The sequence below is a fragment of the Maniola jurtina genome, chromosome 3 (assembly GCF_905333055.1).
Source record: "Maniola jurtina chromosome 3, ilManJurt1.1, whole genome shotgun sequence".
Lineage (NCBI taxonomy): Eukaryota > Metazoa > Arthropoda > Insecta > Lepidoptera > Nymphalidae > Maniola > Maniola jurtina.
The window spans coordinates 1,240,414-1,263,518 of record NC_060031.1 but is presented as its reverse complement, the minus strand read 5'-3'; the positions used below and the strand labels follow the sequence as shown (position 1 = coordinate 1,263,518).

The following is a 23,105-nucleotide window of genomic DNA, read 5'->3' as shown; positions in this document are numbered from 1 at the left end:
TTAATTGATTCCAACAATATTGTTGTTTCGTTGAAAGTTTGCGCGAAATTGTATTTGTCACAAACATAAAAGTACCTACCTATATTTTTTCGCTTTTCAGATTTTTCATAAATATTATGTACTAGCTAGGCCACTACTAGCCCACGCGTGGATATAGGGTTTATAATCCCATGGGAGCTCATTGATTTTTCCGGATAAAAATAGCCTATCTATATATCGAATTTCAGCCAAATCTGTTCAGTAGTTTTTGCGTGAAAGAATATACACGCATACACATAAACTTTCGCCTTTATAGAATATCAGTGTGAAGTGTGATATCGTTAAAAGTGTGTATGGTGGACTAGTTGATTCGTTCGGCTTTGTTTGGGAATTTCTGAAAATCCTTGCTTAGTGGAGGTCTACATAGACGAAACCTATACAATCTACATAATATCTCCAGTTTCTACACCCTTCGATTTGAACTGTACCAGAGTGAACTCAAACCTCCTGAAATGAGAACTGAAACTCTTGAATCGACATCTGTCAAAGATTAGGCTAGGCATGACGTGCCTACCTAGCCGTTCCTACCTACCTACCTAGTCGTTTCATAGAATACCTAGCGTCAAATGTAAATGACATTTTTAACCCCCGACCCAAAAAGAGGAGTGTTATAAGTTTGTCGTGTGTATCTGTGTATCTGAGTATCTCTGTATCTGTGTATCTGTCTGTGGCACCGTAGCTCCTAAACTAATGAACCGATTTCCATTTAGTTTTTTTTGTTTGAAAGGTGGCTTAATCAAGAGTGTTCTTAGCTATAATCCAAGAAAATCGGTTCAGCCGTTTGAGAGCTATCAGCTCTTTTCTAGTTACTGTAACCTTCAATTGTTGGGGGTGTTATACATTTTTCAGGGATAAAAGTAGCCTATGTCACTCTCCAGATTTTTAACTATATCAATGCAAAAAATCATACCAATCCGTGACTACGTTGCGGCGTAATTGAAGGACAAACAAACACATTTTCGCATTTATAATATTAAGTACCTATTCAGTTTTTCTAAATGAGAATTTGTTTAAAAGGATTTCCTCGTAGTCTCGTCTTGTCTTATTATGCTGCTAAATAAATAAATCCGGGCTTCAAGGAAATTAAAGTATAAACAGAATTTAAGACGCCTAATTAAATATTTTATTCCCACTTTGGAAGAAAACGCTCTAATTCTACAGCGATACGTAATACTTGAACGAAATCTCAGGTTCTGAAAACAACTCAGGATGTTTGTATTTTGTTTGCTGTGTAATTTGACCTCTGTCTTACCTAAGGCGTAAATTCGTCAGTACATCATCATCATTAACCTTGAATGAATTATTTATCCAAGTCATTAACAGGGTCTATACAATCGTAGTCCCAATTTCATTTGAATACTAAGCAACCAAAGTCCATGAAATGCAAACATATTCTAAAAACTAATATCTGTGCCTGTTGTGTTTTAGATTTTTCTAAAAATATGTAGTTTTAAAATTACAGGGGCTCAAAGATTTGTATGTGAATTTTTAAGACCGCGTAACTTTGAAACCGAATATTTTAACGGAATCTGGAAAACCACAGGCAAAGATATTAGTTCCCGGAACGTTTCTACAAAATTCGATTGAGTATGGTTGGTTAGTATTCCAATGAGAGGCGAACTACGTTTGTATGGAGCGAGTGACGGAGAGACCCCTCTTAAGATTTAGACGGGTAAGAGTAAGAGAGCAAGAAATATTAATACGGCTCCCACAACCTCTCTATGAAGTGTTTGTCTCTAAAACAGCCAGTAGCTGTATAAAGGTGTGCTAACATGTAAAGCACCCATCCTTTTGATCAAAGGGTCCAGACCCATTGTCCAGATGGTGGTTATTAATTTGCATAACAATAACGAACGCTCCTGCTTAGGTGCCTCCCTACTTTATACTTAAGGGTTTGGAGGATTGTTTTGTCAAGTTTATAATAACGAGGGAATAATGCTAAGATGTAAATACAATACTTCGTAGGCACGGTCGGCCTCAGAATTCGAGTAGCAATTCCGCGAAGGGAAACCTGTCGCATTTATGACCTTTTTCTATAAACACGCCACACACACCTAACGCATTTGCATAACCGTGCCACGCGAATATGATTATTAAGGTGCTAAACGACTTACGGCCTTTGACTGTACCTACACATAGGTTTTGTATGGTTTACTTGTAAAATCTTAATTGTTTTTATTATTACCTTTATTATATCTCTGCTAATATTATCCTACTATTAATGTGAAAGTATGTATGTTTGTATGTTAGCTTTTCACGACTCATCAGTTTAACAGATTTGACGAGAGATACAGACGTTTGGTGACGGACAATTACGCTAACTTTTATAAACGAAAATAAAAGAATTCCTACGGAATTTTTTAAAAATCGGTCAAGTGCGAGTCAATCTCGCACATGAATTGTTGCCTACCATCATACGTAAGCTATAACAATATGATGTACTTTTTTTTTTAATTTGCATGGCGGCCATTTCGACATTCACCATCTTGGTTTCTTATTTTTATCGATAAAGCGACAATAGAAAATATACACACTGTGTGAAAAATTCTACTCTACCTATTACGGTTTATGAGGTACAGCTCGCTGACAGACAGTCGGATGGATACCGGACGGCTTCGTCTAGGTGCGGAAAAGAAACCCAGAGCAAAGAAGAAAAAGGCGGGACCTTTTTTCTTCTTTGCTCTAGGTTTCTTTGGCATCCTTCAGGTATAGAAGCCTAAAAATGAACCGAACAGAATATAAAACAGCTATCACAAAACAGCGTCAACACTAAACTATAACCATTTCCCCCATAAAGTTTGGCAATATAACTTAAACAAGGCTTAAAAATACGTTCCCCCCTCATTTCCGCTTCAAACCTGTGGGCGTCAGTAAATTTATGCAGCGGGCGCCGCGATAAGGGTCCAGGATTATCTCGTCCTTGACAAATGTCGGTCGCTATGACAGTTACAGCGATGGAGCTAGCGCATGTATGCAGCAGAACTGTCTCGTGATTCTTATGCCAACCAAGAACATCAAACCTTTTTTTTTTTTTTCTTTAAATCTGGCTTTACACTGATTAGCCAATGTCAAGTTTGTGATATTTTCAAGTTATTGAATTTATATAAGTATGGACTCCGTCTGCGCCGGCGCCCGCCGACATACGCGCGGCGCCCCTTTAGAGCGTTTCCCAGTCAGTTCCACCACCAAAAAACACCAACTAACACAAAAACCAGCCACTCTTAAAAAAAAAAAAACACTCCAAACAAGCACAGCACGCGCGCCAGCAAACGCCATCACAGACGAAGTCAAACACCAAACCTAGAGAGTCCGAATCTAGACCTCGTGATTGTTTTTTTAAGCATTATTGTGGTCAAATGCAAGCCTACAATGTAATAAAAAAAAAAAATTGGTTGTCTGTAAAGTCGGTTTACTGACGATAGTTGAACGTGACAACAAAGGCCGATTGTGCTTCTTTGTCGCTCGTTCTGCGCTCTCACTTGCACTTCAAGCCTTACATGGAACGCCTCAGAGCGAGGTAACGCCGCATAAGTCATGTTTTTTCGTGCGTGCAGCCGGCTCTATCGAATTATAAGACGTTGTCACGTCAAAATTTCAATAAATCGCAGTGGTCGTGATCGCAGCGATCAACGTTTACGAGCTTCTGAATACGATTAGTGTGAATGTGTGGGTGACCTCGACCTACACACGAAACGGGCTTATTTGTGTGCTTCGTGGTGATATCCAGTGACAATCCATCCGCCCATTTTTTATTCGTCCATGGTCTCAGCTGACTGATGAGACCATAGAGATAGTATATAAACAACGTAGCGAAAACTAGTATGTCTATGGATGAGACTGTCTTGTCGTATTGTGTGCAGACCCCCATAATCTTGACGGACAGACAATTTGCCGATGTCCACGGGGAGCGCTGAAACCTCATGTGTCTTTTGTGTCCGTCTGTGGTTTATGGATACTTTATATGCAAAACTTCTATTGCACGATTTTCGAATATCCCTTCCGTGATGAAGCATATGAAATTCAGTATTCAGGCCTAAAGGATATCTCTCTGCTTATGCTTAGTGGAGTGGATGTGTTCAGTCCAAATCTGATTTTTGAGAGAGTCAATTTTTTTTTGTATGAAAGCTGGCTTGATCAAGAGTAGCTATAATCCAAGAAAATCGATTCAGCCTTTTGAAAGTTATCAACTCTTTTCTAGTTACTGTAACCTTCACTTGGCGGTGGTGTTATAAATTTTTAATTTACACTTGTAATTTTACAGTAATCAATACTTAGGTACAGTATCAATTTCGCACGGGATACAATGGCGCTATCAACAAAGAGCCGGCAGCGGGCTGGGGTTAATCAGACCCATTGTTTCACTGGCAACATTAGCATTACTATCTTACTGTCTATTCCCATTTTTAGCACAACTTTTGCAATGGCTGTGCTTCAGAAAGTTCGAAAGATTAATTATCTTCGAGACCTTAAGACAAAGAGTAAATATACTAACTAGATAATGACCGCAACTTCGTCTGCGTGATTCTGGTAATGGAACATTGGAAACATTCATCCCACGCGCACAAAGTCGTAAGCATAATGAAGTATTGTAATATTTTGAAGCAGCAATTATACGAAATATTCCGACCAATAGAGGGGAATATAATTACAAAGTGGTTATTGGACGTAGAGGCATTTTATTACAGATCCGGCAATTTAATGATGATGATTAATTACATCGGATACCATAATTATAAGGTTTATTAATGGTAATTATTACATTCCACGTAGTATATAAATATTATAAATATTTACCCGTGACTTTGAACGCGTGGCTTTTTTAATCCCGTGGGATCTTTTGATTTTCCGGATAAAAAGTAGTCTTTGCCTATTAATGTATTCTGCTATTTCTGCACCAATTAGATAACTCCTGCGACTTCGTCTTAGGTTTTTAAGAATCCCGTCGGAACTCTTTGATTTTTCCGGACATAATGTTTATATTGTATGTATGTCTATGCATTTTCCTTTCCAATATCTCGTCAAAAACGATTCAACGGTAGGCCGTGAAAAACTAGCAGACAGACAGACGTACTTTCGCATTTATAATATTAGTATGGAGCATTAACGTATGGAGTATAAATATTTATAATAATAATAATATTGTGTACAATACGTTTTTTCCTCCATTAACAATTTTCCATGTTGGAACTGTGCAAAAAACAACGTTGACCAAAATTAAAAGTCATCTCCAATCTTACTTCATGAAGCCCTCGGTAACCTGCGCGGTCTACTCGGCTTCTGGAGCGTGCTTGGATGATTGGAGTGAAGACTTCGCCGGGGCGGGGCAACGCACGCACAACAGACGGAAACGTTTAAGTGCGGAAACCAGCCCAGAGAGAAGGAGAAAGAAGAAAGTTCTAATAGGCTATAAAAAATAAAATATTCTGTTAAAAAAAAGCGACAAAAAAAAATAGGCTTGATATATCTTATTCGAAATAAGGGCAAACGCTCAAACGTTATGAAGCGAATTTCTCATAATATTATTGGAAATAGTAATTAATTAGCGGTAGTGTAATTACGCGGGATACCGCGGTTTGCGCGCGTGGGGCTGAATTAAATTAGACATATTAATTTAGATTTCAATTAATGTCAATTTCTGTTTTAAGCAATTAATTAGTAACGTATTGACGTTCATTACTAGCTTCGACATCTTGTTTATGTCATGGCGATAAATAGCTGAAATTTTACTAGAAAATTATGATTGCACACGGTGAAATTTTAGTGGTTTTGGAGCAGTGACTGAGGCTATCCATTTCCACCATTTATATTAACCCTTAAAATAAATCTTTAAAAAAAAAACGAGAAATAGGTAGCTACCCCGCCGCGTTGCTGTCTCGGTTCAGTGCGGTTGTCATGTCCCGGCCAACAACGCGATGCTCCTCCGAAAGTCCTCCTTTAGGCTCCGGCTACACGCTCCGTCTTGCCTGTGCAGTTAAAACTACACAGGCAGGACCGAGAACTGCGTAGTCCAGTCCTTAGCAGCTTTTAGAACTGCGCGTAATACCGTCTTGCCGTCCACACGCACGCACTTAACTGCGCAAACTGGCTTGTGCAAGGAAGCTCTCAGATAAGACGGAGCGTGTAACCGGAGCTTTAGGGTAACGTAAAAGACAGTGTGACTGACTTGTGCAGGTAAGTTCTCAGGTAAGACGTAGCTGGAGCTTCGGAGCTTGGGTGTCATAAAAGACAGTGTGACTGATTTGTGCAGGTAAGCTCTCAGGTAAGACGGAGCCGGAGCTTCGGAGCTTGGGTGTCGTAAAAGACAGTGTGACTGATTTGTGCAGGTAAACTCTCAGGTAAGACGTAGCCGGAGCTTCGGAGCTTTGGTGTCGTAAAAGACAGTGTGACTGATTTGTGCAGGTAAGCTCTCAGGTAAGACGGAGCCGGAGCTTCGGAGCTTTGGTGTCGTAAAAGACAGTGTGACTGATTTGTGCAGGTAAACTCTCAGGTAAGACGTAGCCGGAGCTTCGGAGCTTTGGTGTCGTAAAAGACAGTGTGACTGATTTGTGCAGGTAAGCTCTCAGGTAAGACGGAGCCGGAGCTTCGGAGCTTGGGTGTCGTAAAAGACAGTGTGACTGATTTGTGCAGGTAAGCTCTCAGGTAAGACGGAGCTTTAGGGTAACGTAAAATACAGTGTGACTGATTTGTGCAGGTAAGCTCTCAGGTAAGACGTAGCCGGAGCTTCGGAGCTTTGGGGTCGTAAAAGACAGTGTGACTGATTTGTGCAGGTAAGCTCTCAGGTAAGACGGAGCTTTAGGGTAACGTAAAATACAGTGTGACTGATTTGTGCAGGTAAGCTCTCAGGTAAGACGTAGCCGGAGCTTCGGAGCTTTGGGGTCGTAAAAGACAGTGTGACTGACCGATAGATCGCCGCCATAGAAGGGGTGTATGACGAAGGTCTCGTTGCCGATGTGGATGACGCCCGACACGCCGTTGCAAGTGTGGAAGGCGGCGGACGCGCCCGGGTAGTCCTTCACCGTGCCGTGGTAGTAGCAGTGCTCGATTTCCTGGGGAGAAACAAAACCTTGTTAATATTAAAGAATTCCTTTGGTACGGTGGCGGGGCCAGCAATGAAGACCAGCAGGAACTGTTGGGAGATGATCTGCCCAATGAGAGTCAACTGACAAGACTGCGTAATCGGACGCTCAGGACCGGGCAAAGTGGGCAGCAAAATGTAGGAAAGCGATCCCCAACTAATATGCAGGGACTATATAGATTATAAGACCTTTGTAAACTAACTATATTTAGCAAATAAATTTCATTTCATATCATTTTATTCTATTCCATTTCATTTCAACTAGGTGGGATAGCGCTAAGTCCAAGAACCCAAGGTGCTAGTATGGCGACCTCGCATAGGAAAGAATTTCAAAGAAAAGTTGGTTGGTTTTTTCGAAGAATGGTTTTTAGGAAATCGCTTGAACATGAGTGTGAGCCGAAAAAATATTTGGTTTCTTGAGTGATATAATGAGTTTTTTTTTAAATCATTATCGTTCAAAAACAGATCTTGGAAAAAAGTACTTTAGAATTATTGATGGTCGCCAAAATTTTCAGCAATTCTTATAGGTTACGGAACCATATCGTGTTGTGAGATACACTTGACCTGCTGGTCAATTGCGAAAAAACTGCTTCAATCATTATTTACAATCGCGATTGTTGTGATTGGCTGAATTTGTGGTATTCTTGTTGCATTGTTGCTCAATATGTGAGCGAGCATCAACCAATCAGAGGTGACTGCGATAGTGAAATTGTAGCTGTCATTTTACCGCAATCGAACCCCTTTTCAATAAATTACGAAAAAGAAAAATATGCTGATGCCCAAAGCAATCAATTTCTTTGGAAAAGACTTATTCAACTCAAAGCAATATTAATCATTCAAAAAGCTAAAAAGGGAAAAAATTGAAACAAGCCAAAAAATTATCAAAGGCATTTTAATGCTGATAACTTTCAATTATGAAAATGACAAAATTAAATTTTATGTTTAACTTAAAAGGTAGCGAGCCATAAACAAGAAAACTGGTCAAGTGCCAGTCAAACTCGCACATGAAGGGTTCCGTAACATCGTACAAGAAATAATACGTTTTAATTTTTATGGCGGCTATTTTGATTTTTTTATTAGTTTTTCTATAGCGGCTATAGAAATACACAATCTGTGAAAATTTCAACTCTCTACCTATTTAGGGTTCATGAAACACTGACAGACAGACAGACTGATGAACAGCGGAGGCTTAGTAATATGATCCCGTTGGCCCCCTTCATGTAAGGACCCCTTTTTTTTGCTCTCTCATCTGGTTTTACAAAGATTAGCCAATGTCAAGTTTGTAGTTATTTGTAACAAGTTAGGGAAACTATTCTAGTATAGACCCCGTCTGTGCCGGCGCTCGCCGACATACGCACGGCACCCCCTTAGGGCGCTTTCCAGTTAGTTTTAACAAAAAAAAAACACTCCAAAAAGGCTGAGCACGCCTGCCAGCTAACATCAACACAGACGAAGTCCCGTAAGGAACCCTAAAAACCTAATTCATTTCGAAAAGAGCGAATTTTGTAATACACTCGACAAAATTGCGACCACTTTTTTCCTCCCAGATACAAAAAGGTAATTAAATTTCACCCTCTCAAAGCGAACGCTATCGAAATCGTAATAACCATCGTTCGAATAACCGCTAATATTCCTCGAAGCGTTAATAGAAAGGCTGGTATAAAGAATTTTGAGCAAGCACTTTTTTACTCTAAATAATATCTTTCTAATTTTCCATTCAAAGTATACGTCCTTATAGAGACAATTCTGATGTTGGAGCCACGAAATGAGAGATTTAATATCTTTTATGCAAAGACCAAGTCTGCTAATCCAATTGAGCCAGTGTGGCAGACTATGGCCTAAACCCTTCTTATTCTAAGAGAAGACTCGTGCTCAGAAGCGGCGCGGGTTTACGATGATGATGATACAAATACCAACTTCTTTTACCACGTTCACGTTATAGTGAGCATGTCACCCCTGTAGAACCTAAATTATACAAAAATATCCTACTCTCTACGCCTTAACCTTAATAATTATTTGTTTTTTTCAGCATTCTTGCATTTTCGGATGCCGGGAAGGCAAAAGTAGTGCTGTTCCATTTTTCAGTATTTAGGAATATTACGTAGTATGAAAAATCTAGCCTTTCAGATTCGATATTTTTTATCGTGTGTGTGTAATGTGATGACTGCTTTTCTGCAATTTATATATAGTAACGCACGATTTTTTCAAATACACTTATTATTACTTTTCTTACAAAATAATATTCTTTTAAAACACCTTAAAGAAAAATAGGAAAATTAAAATATTTATATCTTAATATGCTAATTTGTTTTACCATGCCGACCATTCATAATTAAAGAGAAAATATCTTAATTAAAAATATGTTCCCCTCAACCTATGCAAGAAATGACAAAATTAGTATACTGTGAAAGTGTTTACGAGGGCGGCACTGAAAATTTCGGGAATCAAGGAAGTGACACAACATTACTATTTAAAAATGTATTTATTGCTTTTCGAAGTATTCTCCGCGAAATTTGACACATTTTTCCATACCATGGAACCAATTATTGAAACAACCATTCCATTCGGAAGTTGGGGTTTCCAAAATGGCCGTTTTGTAGGCGTCCACAGCTTCTTCAGGTGATGAAAATCTCTGACCACGCAATGTATTCTTTATTTTAGGAAAAGTACAGAAATCATTAGGGCTTAGGTTGGGGCTATACGGCGGATGGTCTAATAATTCTATGTTTTCTTGCTCTAAAAACTCTTTTGTTCTGTGCGCGGTGTGAGAACTCGCATTGTCGTGATGGAGGATGATGCGGCGGTTGCAGTTCTCTTTACGGAGTTCAGAAACGACCTGTGGCAAACAAATGCTAGCATACCATTCTGCATTAACCGTTCTTTGTCCCTCAAGAGGAATAGTCGCAACATGGCCGGTTTTGGAGACAAACGTGGCCACCATTTTTTTTGCAACACTTCGTGAACGAACAATTTTTGTTGGCTTTAACTCATTTTCGAACACCCAAACTCGTGACTGGTTTTTTGTTTCGGGTTCGTACGCGTATATCCAGGATTCGTCACTTAATACGATGTTGTACACAGCATTTGAGGATCCTGCGTGGAATCTTTCGAGAGTTCTGACGCACCAAGTAACGCGAGCCGCTTTTTGCTCTTCACAGAGCAAATGCGGTATCCATCGGGAAAACAACTTTTTTACACCTAACTGTTCATGCAAGATTATTTGTATTTGACTCATGCCAATGTCTAATATGTTGCTAGTTATATAATTAAGTAGTTTTATTGAAAATCGCTAATCTCATGGCCCGAGAGGTCAGGACTCGTTCAGAAATTGGACGCTGGTTTTTTCTTACGTTGAATAAAACGAATGGGAACCAAGCCGGATTGCTTTCAAGGCATCTAAAGATTTTTCGCAGCCTCCGAAGATGTTAAAGAATACCTTTTTTTCATTTTATTCTTGGACTAGAAAAATTGCTAATTTATCCTCTCGAATTTTTTCCAAATTTTCTTTCAAACGTCGCGTCGTCCTATATTTTTAGGTTTCTAACTCTAAAAGAAAAACAGAGATACCTAACCCATTTAAAATAAAAGTCATTAATGTTGTGAGTTTATTAATATTTCTCAAATATTTGCAAAGGAAATGAATAAAGAGCAATCCTATTGGAACATTGTGCACGAAAGAAAAAAGTGAAAGTTTTTCGTAACAAAATTGCAAAAAAGAACACGATGCCAGCTATAGGTCTGTACGTCGGTCACATCTGCTTTTTTACCCGACTGCGGCAAAGCCAATAAGGAAGGGTCATGATTTTATTAAGTAACTACTAATTCTTTTTAAGCTACAAAATCCTTGGTAGGCGAGTCTGACTTGCACTTTGGCTGTTTTTTAACCCCCGACTCAAAAAGAGGGGTGTTATAAGTTTGACATGTGTATCTGTATATCTGTGTATCTGTCTATGACATCGTAGCTCCTATACTAATGTACCGATTTTAATTTAGTTTTTTGTTTGTTTGAAAGGTGGCTTGATCGAGAGTGTTCTTAGCTATAATCCAAGAAAATCGGTTCAGCCGTTTGAAAGTTATCAGCTCTTTTCTAGTTACTGTAACCTTCACTTGTCGGGGGTGTTATAAATTTTTAATTTACACTTGTTAATATTGTGAAATGTAGTAGTATTGAGAACACTTGCACTCATTAATTCCATTAATTCAGCACGGACGGCTGATTGGTAACAAACAGGACGCTAATGAAAAACGTGACATCGTCGCCTACACGCCTCCTTGTATACGATGAAAGATAAAATGGTTTGCTTGAAATGTGCCAATCTGTTTTTCAAAGTACTTACTTCGAGATTCACGTCTAAAATTCCTCAGTGCTTGAAGACCAAAGTCTTCGAACAGTGCGTATAGCTAATGATGACAAATTGATTCGAGACATAGTCTATGTGTCTCAGATTCGATTCCAGGCAGGGGTATGGAATTTTATAATTTCTAAATCTCTGGTCTGGTGGGAGGCTTTGGCCGTGGCTAGTTACTACCTTATTGGCAAAGCCGGGCCGCGAAGAGATTTAGCGTTATGGTGCGATGCCGTGTAGAAACCAAAGGGGTATGTATAGCTTTAATAAAAGCTGCTATCCCTCTTCCAGGTTAGTCGCTCAGAGACACTCAGCGAACAATGGAGAGAGCCATGCTATGTTTCTCTCTCTCTTTCTCTCATCGTGATCAAATCAGGAATGAGGAGATCCGTAGAAGAACCAGAGTTACTGACATAGCTCAATAGGTTGCAAAACTGAAGTGGCATTGACAGGGCACATAGTTCGAAAAACCTAGACTTAGACTTAGACTTTGGGGTCCCAAGTTGGTGGAATGGCAACCTCTAGCACAGTGCTGGAAAAACCCCCACTAGACGAACAGACAACATCAAACGAGTCGCAGGAAGCCGCTGGGTTCAGTATAATATCTACTAGATAGGTAATTACCGAAATTCTAGCCAATTCGTACTATCGAACGGTTATACTTGGCACGCAAGTATATTTATTTACAGTGGCACAATCAATTGGTAACGGCTTCTAATGAAAAACGTGACACTGCCCGGAGAATACGTGTAAGGCTGAACGCGCATTTTGTTTTTTTCGAGCGATTGATATAGGAAATTCTCACCTTTGTCTAAATATATAAAAGGACAAGTGTAAATTAAAAATTTGTAACATCCCCGACAAGTGAAGGTTACAGTAATACCTAGAAAAGAGCTGATAACTTTCAAACGGCTGAACCGATTTTCTTGGTTTATAGCTAAGAACACTATCGATCAAGCCAGCTTTCAAACAAAAAAATATATTAAAATCGGTTCATTAGTTTAGGAGCTACGATGCCAGTGACAGATACACACGTCAACTTATAACACCCCTTTTTTGGGTCGGAGGTTAAAAAGGTGACAGACTGGTTGATTTTATCTACGTACAGTTATGCACAACGATGCTAAGAAAATGTTTTTGAAAATTTCACCCTTGAGGGGGTAAAATAAGATGTTTTCAATTTGTGTAGTCCACGCTCTGGGGTTTAAATATTTAGAAGTTTAAAATGATATTTAATTTATGAGTCATCTTGAAACAATAAATTCTGTATTCTTTTTTAATAAGGAAACAATAGGGTTCCTACCAGAAAAGACTTCGAATTATTTTAATTTGGGATTTTCGGGTCGGTATCTATAAAAATATTTCAAAAAAAATTTTTCTGTAATACACAATAGTTATTTTAAACTGAACAGGCTATGTAAAAGAAAAGAACTATTAAGAAAAGTAGTCCCGTGGTCGCAAAACAATATTGTAAGACATTTTTACATGGCGTATTTTTTCAAAAAAGGAATAATATTATTGCCACAGACAAGGATAAATCCTGCTCTATAAAACGGAGCCGAGGTTTTGACGAGGCCTTTTCTCCGCCTCAATGTTTTTGTGATCATTCACCCGATGTTTTTGTCTTAAAGAAATTAATTTGAGGCTGCGCAAACTCAGCGGGAATAAATATGAAAACGCTCTTAATGAAAAACCTTTTGAGAGTATTCACACGAGCGGGTTTACCGCACGTTTTGGTGTAGGTATATTATTTTGCGTGTACTCAGACATGTTTATATAATATATCATATTAATTATTATTGGTGTATTTATTTAATTAACACGGATATTATCCAATTTCACTAATTCAAATCAATACAATACATATAGATAGAGGAACTTTGCGACATTGTCTTACAAAAAAACTGGATTCCAACTCCTCAATCCTGATGCTGCAGGGGACTTGACCACCAAAGCGGATGAGATTCAGAAACTGTCGGTTATAAATTGATATTGAAGGTTTCTTTATACCAATTAAAGACTTTGTAGTTGACCCAACTGCTCAATCCTGATGCCGTAAGGAATCGCATTCCAAGATTCTGGTGATCCGAAGGGATTCTTAAAGGATCATCCGTTTAAATGTTTTACAACAGAAATATCTTGCATCCCGGGGACGCGGACGGGCTATCACGGATAGGCTACTTTTACCCTGGGAAATCAAAAGTTCCCACGGGATTTTTAGAAACTTAAATCCACGCGGGCGAAGCTGCGGGCATCAGCTAGTATAGTATAAAGTACAGGAACGAATCTGAAAACCGCGAATTTGTGGTTACATCATTAAAAAACGGAATCCTCAGCGCGCGAGTCTGATTCGCACTTGGCCGGTTTTTATTTCATTAATAGGCTATACTTAGACATTGGTCAGAACTTATCCACATAAAAAATTGTCTGGAAAATACTCTGGTTAGCATAATCTAAGCATATAAAGTAGTAAAATTACTTTGTGTGACTGCCATGGTGACACTACAAGATTTTATTCTCTGGGGGAAACTGAACCAGGCACTATGTCATTTTCTCGAATCAGAGAGAAAGCTTTGTAAAAGGGTGATGTACCTACACTCGTATTTACCTTTTGCTCTCTCCACTGAGTCTCTAGAGAATCGCGCGGTTGAATTTAATCAATGTGAAGATACCTTTATGAATTTACTTGTGGATTAAAACGCTATTATTCGCTGATGAGGATTTTTTAAGATTAATTATTTGTAGACGATCTTAATTTTGTATTTGAATTGCGTAATTAATTTTTGTGAAGGGCTTTGTTTTGAGGAAATTACTGTCATTATGTTAAAAATGTTATTAAAGAAAACATAAGAAAGTTGTTGTACTGAAATCATTTTCTCTTAAATTCCGTTTATCATATAACGTTATAAATTGTAACAGTGCATTGATTAGTAATTAAACATTTTTATTAAACTAGCATCATACATTAAACAAACTATTTTTCATCAATAGATATTTCTTCTTCAATGTCTTCAAGAAATAGTAAGTCTTAAGATAATTAAAATTATAAGATACTAGACGATGGTAGACGTGGATTTGGTTTTTTTTAATCCCGTGGTTTTGTTTTTTTTGGAGATAAAAATAACCTATGCCTGTCTCCGGGATACAAGCTATCTCTGTACCAGATTTCGTCAAAATCATTTCAACGGATAAGCCGTGAAAAGATAACAGACATACAAACAGACAGACACATGTTCACATTTATATTATGATTTATATGCATATAGATTTTGTTTACCCGAGCTTGATATAAATTTCCTAAAGGCATCCATTTAACATATTTGAGAACTTACCATCTTGAGAACTTAAAAGTCGTACTCGAGACTTAAAAGTCCTAAGAGTTATCTAAATTTTAACTACACAGCAGGTATAGCACAACAATGCAACGATTCATTTTTGTAATAAAAATAAAGCTTTTATGTAAAATACAGTTTTAAAAGTGATTTTTAGAGAGAACCGCGTCTTGAAAATCAGAGATCATTTTTCATTCATATTTTCTACAATTTCACGACTGTTTCATACTATCTCAGGCATGAGAAATGAAACAGTGACCCGTTTGAATTCATCTTCTTGTTGACAGCGACCGCTGTAATTGCGACGTGCTGGGAGACGTTAAATAAATTGTTATAACGATTTTCACAGTGTAGTGGAGAAGTGAAAACTAAGCTTGAAAGAAAGTAAATCTGTGGAAGACAGATGAAATCACACTAATATTCTAAAGGCGAAAGTTTGTGTGTGTGTGTGTGTGTGTGTGTGTGTGTGTGTGTGTGTGTGTGTGTGTGTGTGTGTTTGTTACTCCTTCACGCAAAAACTACTGGACGGATTTGGCTGAAATTTGGAATGAAGATAGATAATATCCTGGATTAGCACATAGGCTATTTTTTATCCCGGAAAATCAAACAGTTCCCACGGGAATTTTAAAAAACCTACATCCACGCGAACGAAGTCGCGGGCATCAGCTAGTTAATAATAAACTATCTATAATCTATAATATCCTTCACCTCTCCCTAATTGGGACGTCCACCTCCGAAACCCCACTTGGGTTTCATTCCTGGGCACGCATCTCTAACTTTTTGGATATGTTTTAAGAAATTAATTAATATCCTTAGAGTCTAAGAGTTCTCCATAATGTTTTCAAAGTTATGTGAAATTGGCCAATCCCCACTTAACCAGTGTGTTCTATGGCCTAAATCCTTCTTGTTCTGAGCTAAGACCCATGCTTAGTTGATAATGGGCTGGTGATGGGTTAATTATGATGATGATGAATCTATATATCCATACTTATCCATACTTATAATAATATCATAAATGCGAAGTGTGCCTGTCTATCTGTCTGCCTGCTAGTTTTTCACGGCTGACCCGTTTAACCAATTTTTAACCCCCGATCCAAAAAGAGGGGTGCTATAAGTTTGACGTGTGTATCTGGGTATCTGTCTGTGGCATCGTAGCTCCTAAACGAATAAACCGATTTCGATTTAGTTTTTTTTGTTTGAAAGGTGGCTTGATCGAGAGTGTTCTTAGCTGTAATCCAAGACAATTGGTTCAGCCGTTTGAAAGTTATCAGCTCTTTTCTAGTCACTATAACCTTCACTTGTCGGGGGTGTTATAAATTTTTAATTTACACTTGTTAATTGAGAGGCATACTTTGAGAGAGTTTGACAGGAAACACAGACGTCGGAAGAGCAATCCCCACCTTATCTTTTACCGTTATAAATCTTTCTTTAATTTTAAGTCACCATCGTACCAACTACTGGGCACAGGTCTACTACTACTAATAATACTACTGAACTAATAACAGTAATTAATTATTACTTATTCATTATGCACACAAAAGTTATAAAGACCACACAATGTTTTAAAATAGGTAGGCACTAGGCACTTTATAACTAAACCAGATTTTTTAAAATTATAATTTGGTAATTTGCATGGGTAGTGGGTCTGACTTCTAATTCCATTTTGAGAATTGCGGCTTATTATTTTATCAGCTGACAGTTGACACTACTTTGTACTTATCAGTAACACAAGTGTAAATTAAAAATTTATAACACCCCCGACAAGTGAAGGTTACAGTAACTAGAAGAGCTGGTAACTTTCAAACGGCTGAACTGATTTTCTTGGATTATGACTACTCTCGATCAAGCCACTTTTCAAACAAAAAAAAACTAAATTAAAATCGGTTCATTAGTTTAGCATCTACGATGCCAAAGACAGATACACAGATATACAGATACACACGCCAAACTTATAACACCCCTCTTTTTGGGTCGGGGGTTAAAAACGAAGATGTTACAAATGTAGTAGGCATTATTCCTCACACGGAAAACGTACCAAAAATCTCTGACGTCAACGGAAAAACAAACCCCGAAAACTAACCAGCAGCCATGCTCAATTTCCGTACGAATTTCCCGACAAGGGATTAACAGCCGAGGCCGGGCGTGAGGAACGAGCGAAATGCTAAAACTATGCAGCCCCACGCGATAACTTTGTAGGGACGTCGTAAAGATACCAGAATCTTTCTACGGTCTCATACCTCGGTGGAATTTAGGAAAGCTTTTACATTGGTTTGAACTGATACAATTTATTGGTTTCTTAGTGAATTTTTATTATCTATTAAATTAAAAAAAAAACTCACTGTACAGTTTTAGTAAAAGTATATAGAACATGGATTGGTCACTTATATTTTTATACCTTTATCTTTATTGAAAATTAGATATAATATTTACCATAGTCCGATCGTGTCTCAATACAATCACACTATTTTTATCATAGTAAACAAAATGTACACAAAAGTATTATTATTATGTAGTATGTTATAAAAAAAATCGCTAAAGAAGGTACAATTTCTCGAAAAATCCTTTACGCCAACGTTGAAACCAAACTAACCAGCCCGCCTGAAAACTAACCAGCAGCCATGCTCAATTTCCGTACGAATTTCCCGACAAGGGATTAACAGCCGAGGCCGGGCGTGAGGAACGAGCGAAATGCTAAAACTATGCAGCCCCACGCGATAACTTTGTAGGGACGTCGTAAAGATACCAGAATCTTTCTACGGTCTCATACCTCGGTGGAATTTAGCAAAGCTTTTACATTGGTTTGAACTGACACGATTTATTGGTTACTTAGTGCATTTTCAACTACGTTAGATTCACAAACAGGTGGTCGTAACAAATTGGAAAAATTAATAAGATAACATAATACTGAAAAAAATAATTGGATTTTATCGATAATAAAGCTTCCTACTATTAAATTACAAAAAAAATCTCACTGTACAGTTTTAGTAAAAGTATATAGAATATGGATTGGTCACTTATATTTTTATACCTTTATCTTTATTGAAAATTAGATATAATATTTACCATAGTCCGATCGTGTCTCAATACAATCACATTATTTTTATCATAGTAGTATTTTTTATCATAGTAATATATATTTTAAAAAAAAATCGCTAAAGAAGGTACAATTTCTCGAAAAATCCTTTACGCCAACGTTGAAACAAAACTAACCAGCCCGCCCGAAAACTAACCAGTAGCTATGCTCAATTTCCGTACGAATTTCCCGACAAGGGATTAACAGCCGAGGCCGGGCGTGAGGAACGAGCGAAATGCTAAAACTAAGCAGCCCCACACGATAACTTTGTAGGGACGTCGTAAAGATACGAAATCTTTCAACGTTCCCGTATCTCAGTGGAATTTAAGATACGATGTAACTTTTACCCAGGTATGGTTTGTTGATTTTCAAGACCTTTACAAATAAAAAAAAAAATACACACCGCTTACCCATGGTTTCTCTCTCTCTCTGCGGCGTATTTTACATTGCTGAAGGTTGTGACCTTTACATTATTCACATGATGGTAGGAGTTTTTTTAGGATAATGACGCGGTGGGTTTTCAGTTTATTCTCAGCACACAAGTCGACACAGAAAACAAGATTTCAATTTAGTTTTTTTTAAATTATTATCAGATGTTAGTAATAATAACCGAAACGTACGGCTTGGCGTACTTTTACGACATAAAATTTGTATGAAAAAAAATTGCCCCATGTGTAAACCAGTGTGTGAATTATTATTATCAACTAAAACTACAGTAAATAAATAAATAAATAAATAAAAAAATTATTTTTTTCGATTACAGTTTCACAAGTACTTTTGAATACCTATTTACATCTACCACAGAGATGCATAGAGATGTGGGCGTGATAAATTAGAAAAACCCGATAAAATACTAAGCTTTGCAAACTCACGCGATAACTTTGTAGAGACGTCGTCGTAAAGATACCAAGTATCTATAACGCTTACCAACTCTACGTTCTCATATCTCTGGGCGGAATTTAGGGTGTACTGTAACTTTCGGACCGGTTTTCCGATGGATTTTAACCTTGAGAATTTCCTTTTAGTTTTAATGGTGTGGTTCGTTTCAAAAATCTTGAATATTTTTGATGGTAAGTCTTTGTCGGCAAAAATCTTTCACCAGACAGTAAATATTGGTAAAATTGGGTTCTAGATAATATCAGCTGTAATGACGTAAATCAAAATATCATAGAGTGAACAAGTGTAAATTAAAATTTATAATACCCCCGACAAGTGAAGGTTACAGTAACTAGAAAATAGCTGATAACTTTCAAACGGCTGAACCGATTTTCTTGGATTATAGCTAAGAACACTCTCGATCAAGCCACCTTTCAAACAAAAAAAAAAAAAACTAAATTAAAATTGGTTCATTCGTTTAGGCGCTACGATGCCACAGACAGATTCACAGATACATAGATACACAGATACACACGTCAAACTTATAACACCCCTCTTTTTGGGTCGGGGGTTAATAAACAAGATGAATTAGCAATAACGTACTAGACATATTTCAGTTTTTTAAGCGCTTCTAGATTAGAATTTGAAATTATATACGATTTTTGAGGCGTTAACAGCGACATACATGTGTCTGTAAGTGTTATACATCAAATATACAAAATCCTTTATAAACAGAGTTCCAGTTTAAAATTTGATAACATTATTTTATTTATTTCCAGTTTCAATTCCATATGGTACGTGAGAAAATAAACTGAGTATAAAAGAATTTCAATCCATTTCAATTTCTCTAAAACCTAGACACGATTCAAAAACAGGCAGACACGACGTTTAGTCCAAAGCAGTTAGTTTTATAAAACGCTAAACATCTTTTCAGTGACGTATAGAAGACGGGATCGAAATAAATTGCTTCGATGCTCCTCCCACGGATGAAGGGGGGATTTGGGTTGGGGGGGATTCAAATTGGATTGAAGGAAGTTTAGATTGGATTGAATTTTCTTGCCACCTTGTTTAATTTAGTAAGGACGAGGCGAGGATCATGTATGGGAGAAAATTTGAAAATTCGAAAAATCGAAAAGTTCATTGCATCGATTTGGGTTTTTGCTTTTTCGCCTGTAATAGTTCGCTTCGTTGAAAATAATTGGAAATTTAATGGAACAATTTTTCGTTTTACGTTTGCAGCGTTAGGGCTATTCGGTTGAGGTGATTTGTGATTAAATACGACGTTCCTTTTTCAAAAATTATTATATACCCTTGGATTTTATAAAAAAAATTAAATCATTATCACACTAATATTATAAAGGAGAAAGTTTGTATGTGTGTGTGTGTGTGTGTGTGTGTGTGTGTGTATGTTTGTTACTCCTTCACGCAAAAACTACTGGACGGATTGGGCTGATATTTAGAATGGAGATAGATTATACCCTGGATTAGCACAGGGGCTACTTTTTATCCCGGAAAATTAAAGAGTTCCCACGGGAATTTTAAAAAAACCTACATCCACGCGAACGAAGTCGCGGGTATCAGCTAGTGTCTAATATTTTACTAGCTTATTTCCGCTACGTCGTCCGTGGCATTTAGATTTTTTAAAGATTCTGATAGAATTCCTTGAAAGGATTTCAAGGAATTCTAGGAAGTCTTAGTGCTCCTCAAGGACTCAAGGAATATAATATTATGTCTTTAACTTAGTACTTTAGACAGTACTTTGTTTTGTCAGGTACTCGTAGTCAATTGCAGTATTACTTTGTATGGGAGGGATAATTAATGAAGTGAGCTAGAGATGCCCTAAAATTTTTTTTTCATGATTTTATATTACCACTTTGCCCACGTGAATAACATGAATACCACAGATATCTATCCATGTTAAATTCGGTTTTTTAGTACTATGAGTCTCTGAGCTAAGCCACGGACGTACGGACATACAGACTGACATGGCGAAACCATAAGGATTCCTGTTGGCTACGGAACCCAAAAAACGTATTGCGACTTAGTTTTATAGAATTTTGAAACAGAGATCGCTTCGTTTGTATGCACTGCACTTCTCCTTGTATCTAAATTCCCCAGCAGTGTACAGAAAAATCAGAGCATACTCGTAATATCAGGGCGTAGAAATAATTTATCATTTTCAAGCTTCAATGATAGATGTACAAAAGCTTGCCGTGGCAACATAATAACTTGAATATTCCATTGTACGTTTACCATTTCTATATTTCTCTGTATTTGGACGTTGCCAACGAAACGACAAAGGACTTTGTTGGTTCTCTAGGGTTAGTATGAGATTTTACATCTCGCCAACGTTGGTATCCGGGTATCTTTAAAACAAGAGTGAATAGGCACCTTCTAGGTAAACGCGTCCCATTTTAGACCACATCATCACTTTCCATCAGGTGTGATTGTGGTCAAGCGTTTGCCTATAGTAAATAAAAAAATTCGAGCGTACCATAACGTCCGAGTAAAATGGACGTAAACACTTTTGATTTAAAGTTCATACATTCGTAACAGTGCTGCGGGGTCCATTTAACCTAGGTTGAAAGGGTACCTATTGGTTGCTAAAGCCTTCCTTATAAGAGGTACTTCCATTTTTCCGTAAATGACTTAAAAGGTGAAAAAGTAGCTTTTCTCTGAAATGCATAAGAGGCGTACTATATGCGGCTTATGAGCCGCATATAGTACGCCTATATCATATATCAGTACGGTCAATATCATAAAGTAGAATCATGATACGAGTGAAAAACGTAACTCCAAAAGGTCTAAAGGGTATGGCATATTGCACCGCTTACCTGTTTCTCCGAGAATGTTACTAAGATTTATTTATCTTTTATGTCGGATAAGAATTCTAAAGTATACCTACCGATGTTTATTTCGTAAAATTTCCACTTAGAACACTGGCTGCAGACGCAAGAACCAAGTTGAGCTTATTAAAAGGCTGAAAGGCTGATAAAGTACATTTTCCGTTGAAATTAAAGTGTTTCGACGCTCGAATTCTATCTAAGTTGGCGAAATGTAAAATCTCATACTAACCCTAACGTGCCACATTGAAAATGTAACCTGAGTAGAGTAAGTCCTTATGTTTATTTGTGTTTTGGGGAGTTCCTGTTATTCCTTCCATTATATAAATAACTGACAGAAAACAGCGTATTTCTGTGCTAAGACCACTTATTAGTACTTAATTTTATTTCCAAAAAGAATCTGTACAATAGTCGGGTGAAAAACAAACCTAACCTAACCACATTGCACCGAAATAGTGTGGATACCAACTGTGTATATCTATCTGTGTCTAGTATATTTCACGACTTTTTGCCACGTTGGTCTGTTGATTAACTATATGAAAGAGGTCAAAGTCAAAGTCAACATAACATGTGATATGTAGCATAGCTTACAAAATAATTTTTTTTCTTTCTTTTATAAATCCTACTTCTTAAACTACTTACGTACTTAGGTACTACGTAAGTAAACCTAAAATAATAAATTAAATAAAATCCAATCGTGCCAAGCCAGGGCAGTTCAACTAGCTATTGTGTATAGAATTTCATAGTTTAATTTTTAATTGAATTATGAAACATCATAATTATGATATTAGCAACATATTCTAGAATAGAATAGAATATTCGGGCCATTATTATCGGAACGCAAGCTGCCATTGTGCAGTTTCCATCATTGAAGCCCGGGCATGATGAATTATCCTCTTGCTACGGTTATTTTGCCTCTGCGAATCAAATAGAGTGCTTTTGTATAAGAACTTAATATTAATGTTAAATATGAAAATTCTCGGAATAGATTTCGCCTCGTGTTCGTCCTGAAATTCAGCATAATATCATCATTCTGATAATAGCAATTGTTGCAAAGGGTTTGACCTTCAAGCTTCGCTGTTTTGTGGTTTTTTTATCGACAATTTTTTTTTGTTCCATGATATTTATAGTCTGAGCATGTTTTCTGAGTTTCATAATATAACTCACAAGTGTAAATTAAAAGTTTATAACACCCCCGACAATTGAAGGTTACAGTAACTAGAAAAGAGCTGATAACTTTCAAACGGCTGAACCGATTTTCTTGAATTATAGCCCTTCTCATTCTGAGAGGATACTTGTGCTCAGTAGTGGGCTGGCATGGGTTGATCAGTTGTCAGATCATGATGACGAGGATGACTGGTGGGTTTGTCACACATACATAGCCTAGAAACGATGTGTATACTTGGTTTAAAGGCAGCCTTAAAGCAACAACAGAAGTAGTAAAGCCGAAAACTCGTCACGCCATGTAAGCACTTTGAGAGGCTCGGCAGTCAGCAGGATTTTATTTTCGACCAATGAACC

The 23,105-nt window shown here is 37.5% G+C and overlaps 1 protein-coding gene across 15 annotated transcripts in view; it reads right to left on the bottom strand.

Annotated features, from left to right (window-relative positions):
• LOC123881043 (disintegrin and metalloproteinase domain-containing protein 22) overlaps window positions 1–23,105 on the bottom strand; it is a 407,047-nt gene that overhangs the window by 91,665 nt on the left and 292,277 nt on the right. For all 15 annotated transcript variants that reach the window (XM_045929573.1, XM_045929577.1, XM_045929582.1 and 12 more), the window contains one exon: window positions 6,939–7,085. In XM_045929573.1, the coding sequence (XP_045785529.1) occupies window positions 6,939–7,085 (147 nt within the window). The remainder of the gene's footprint in view (window positions 1–6,938; window positions 7,086–23,105) is intronic.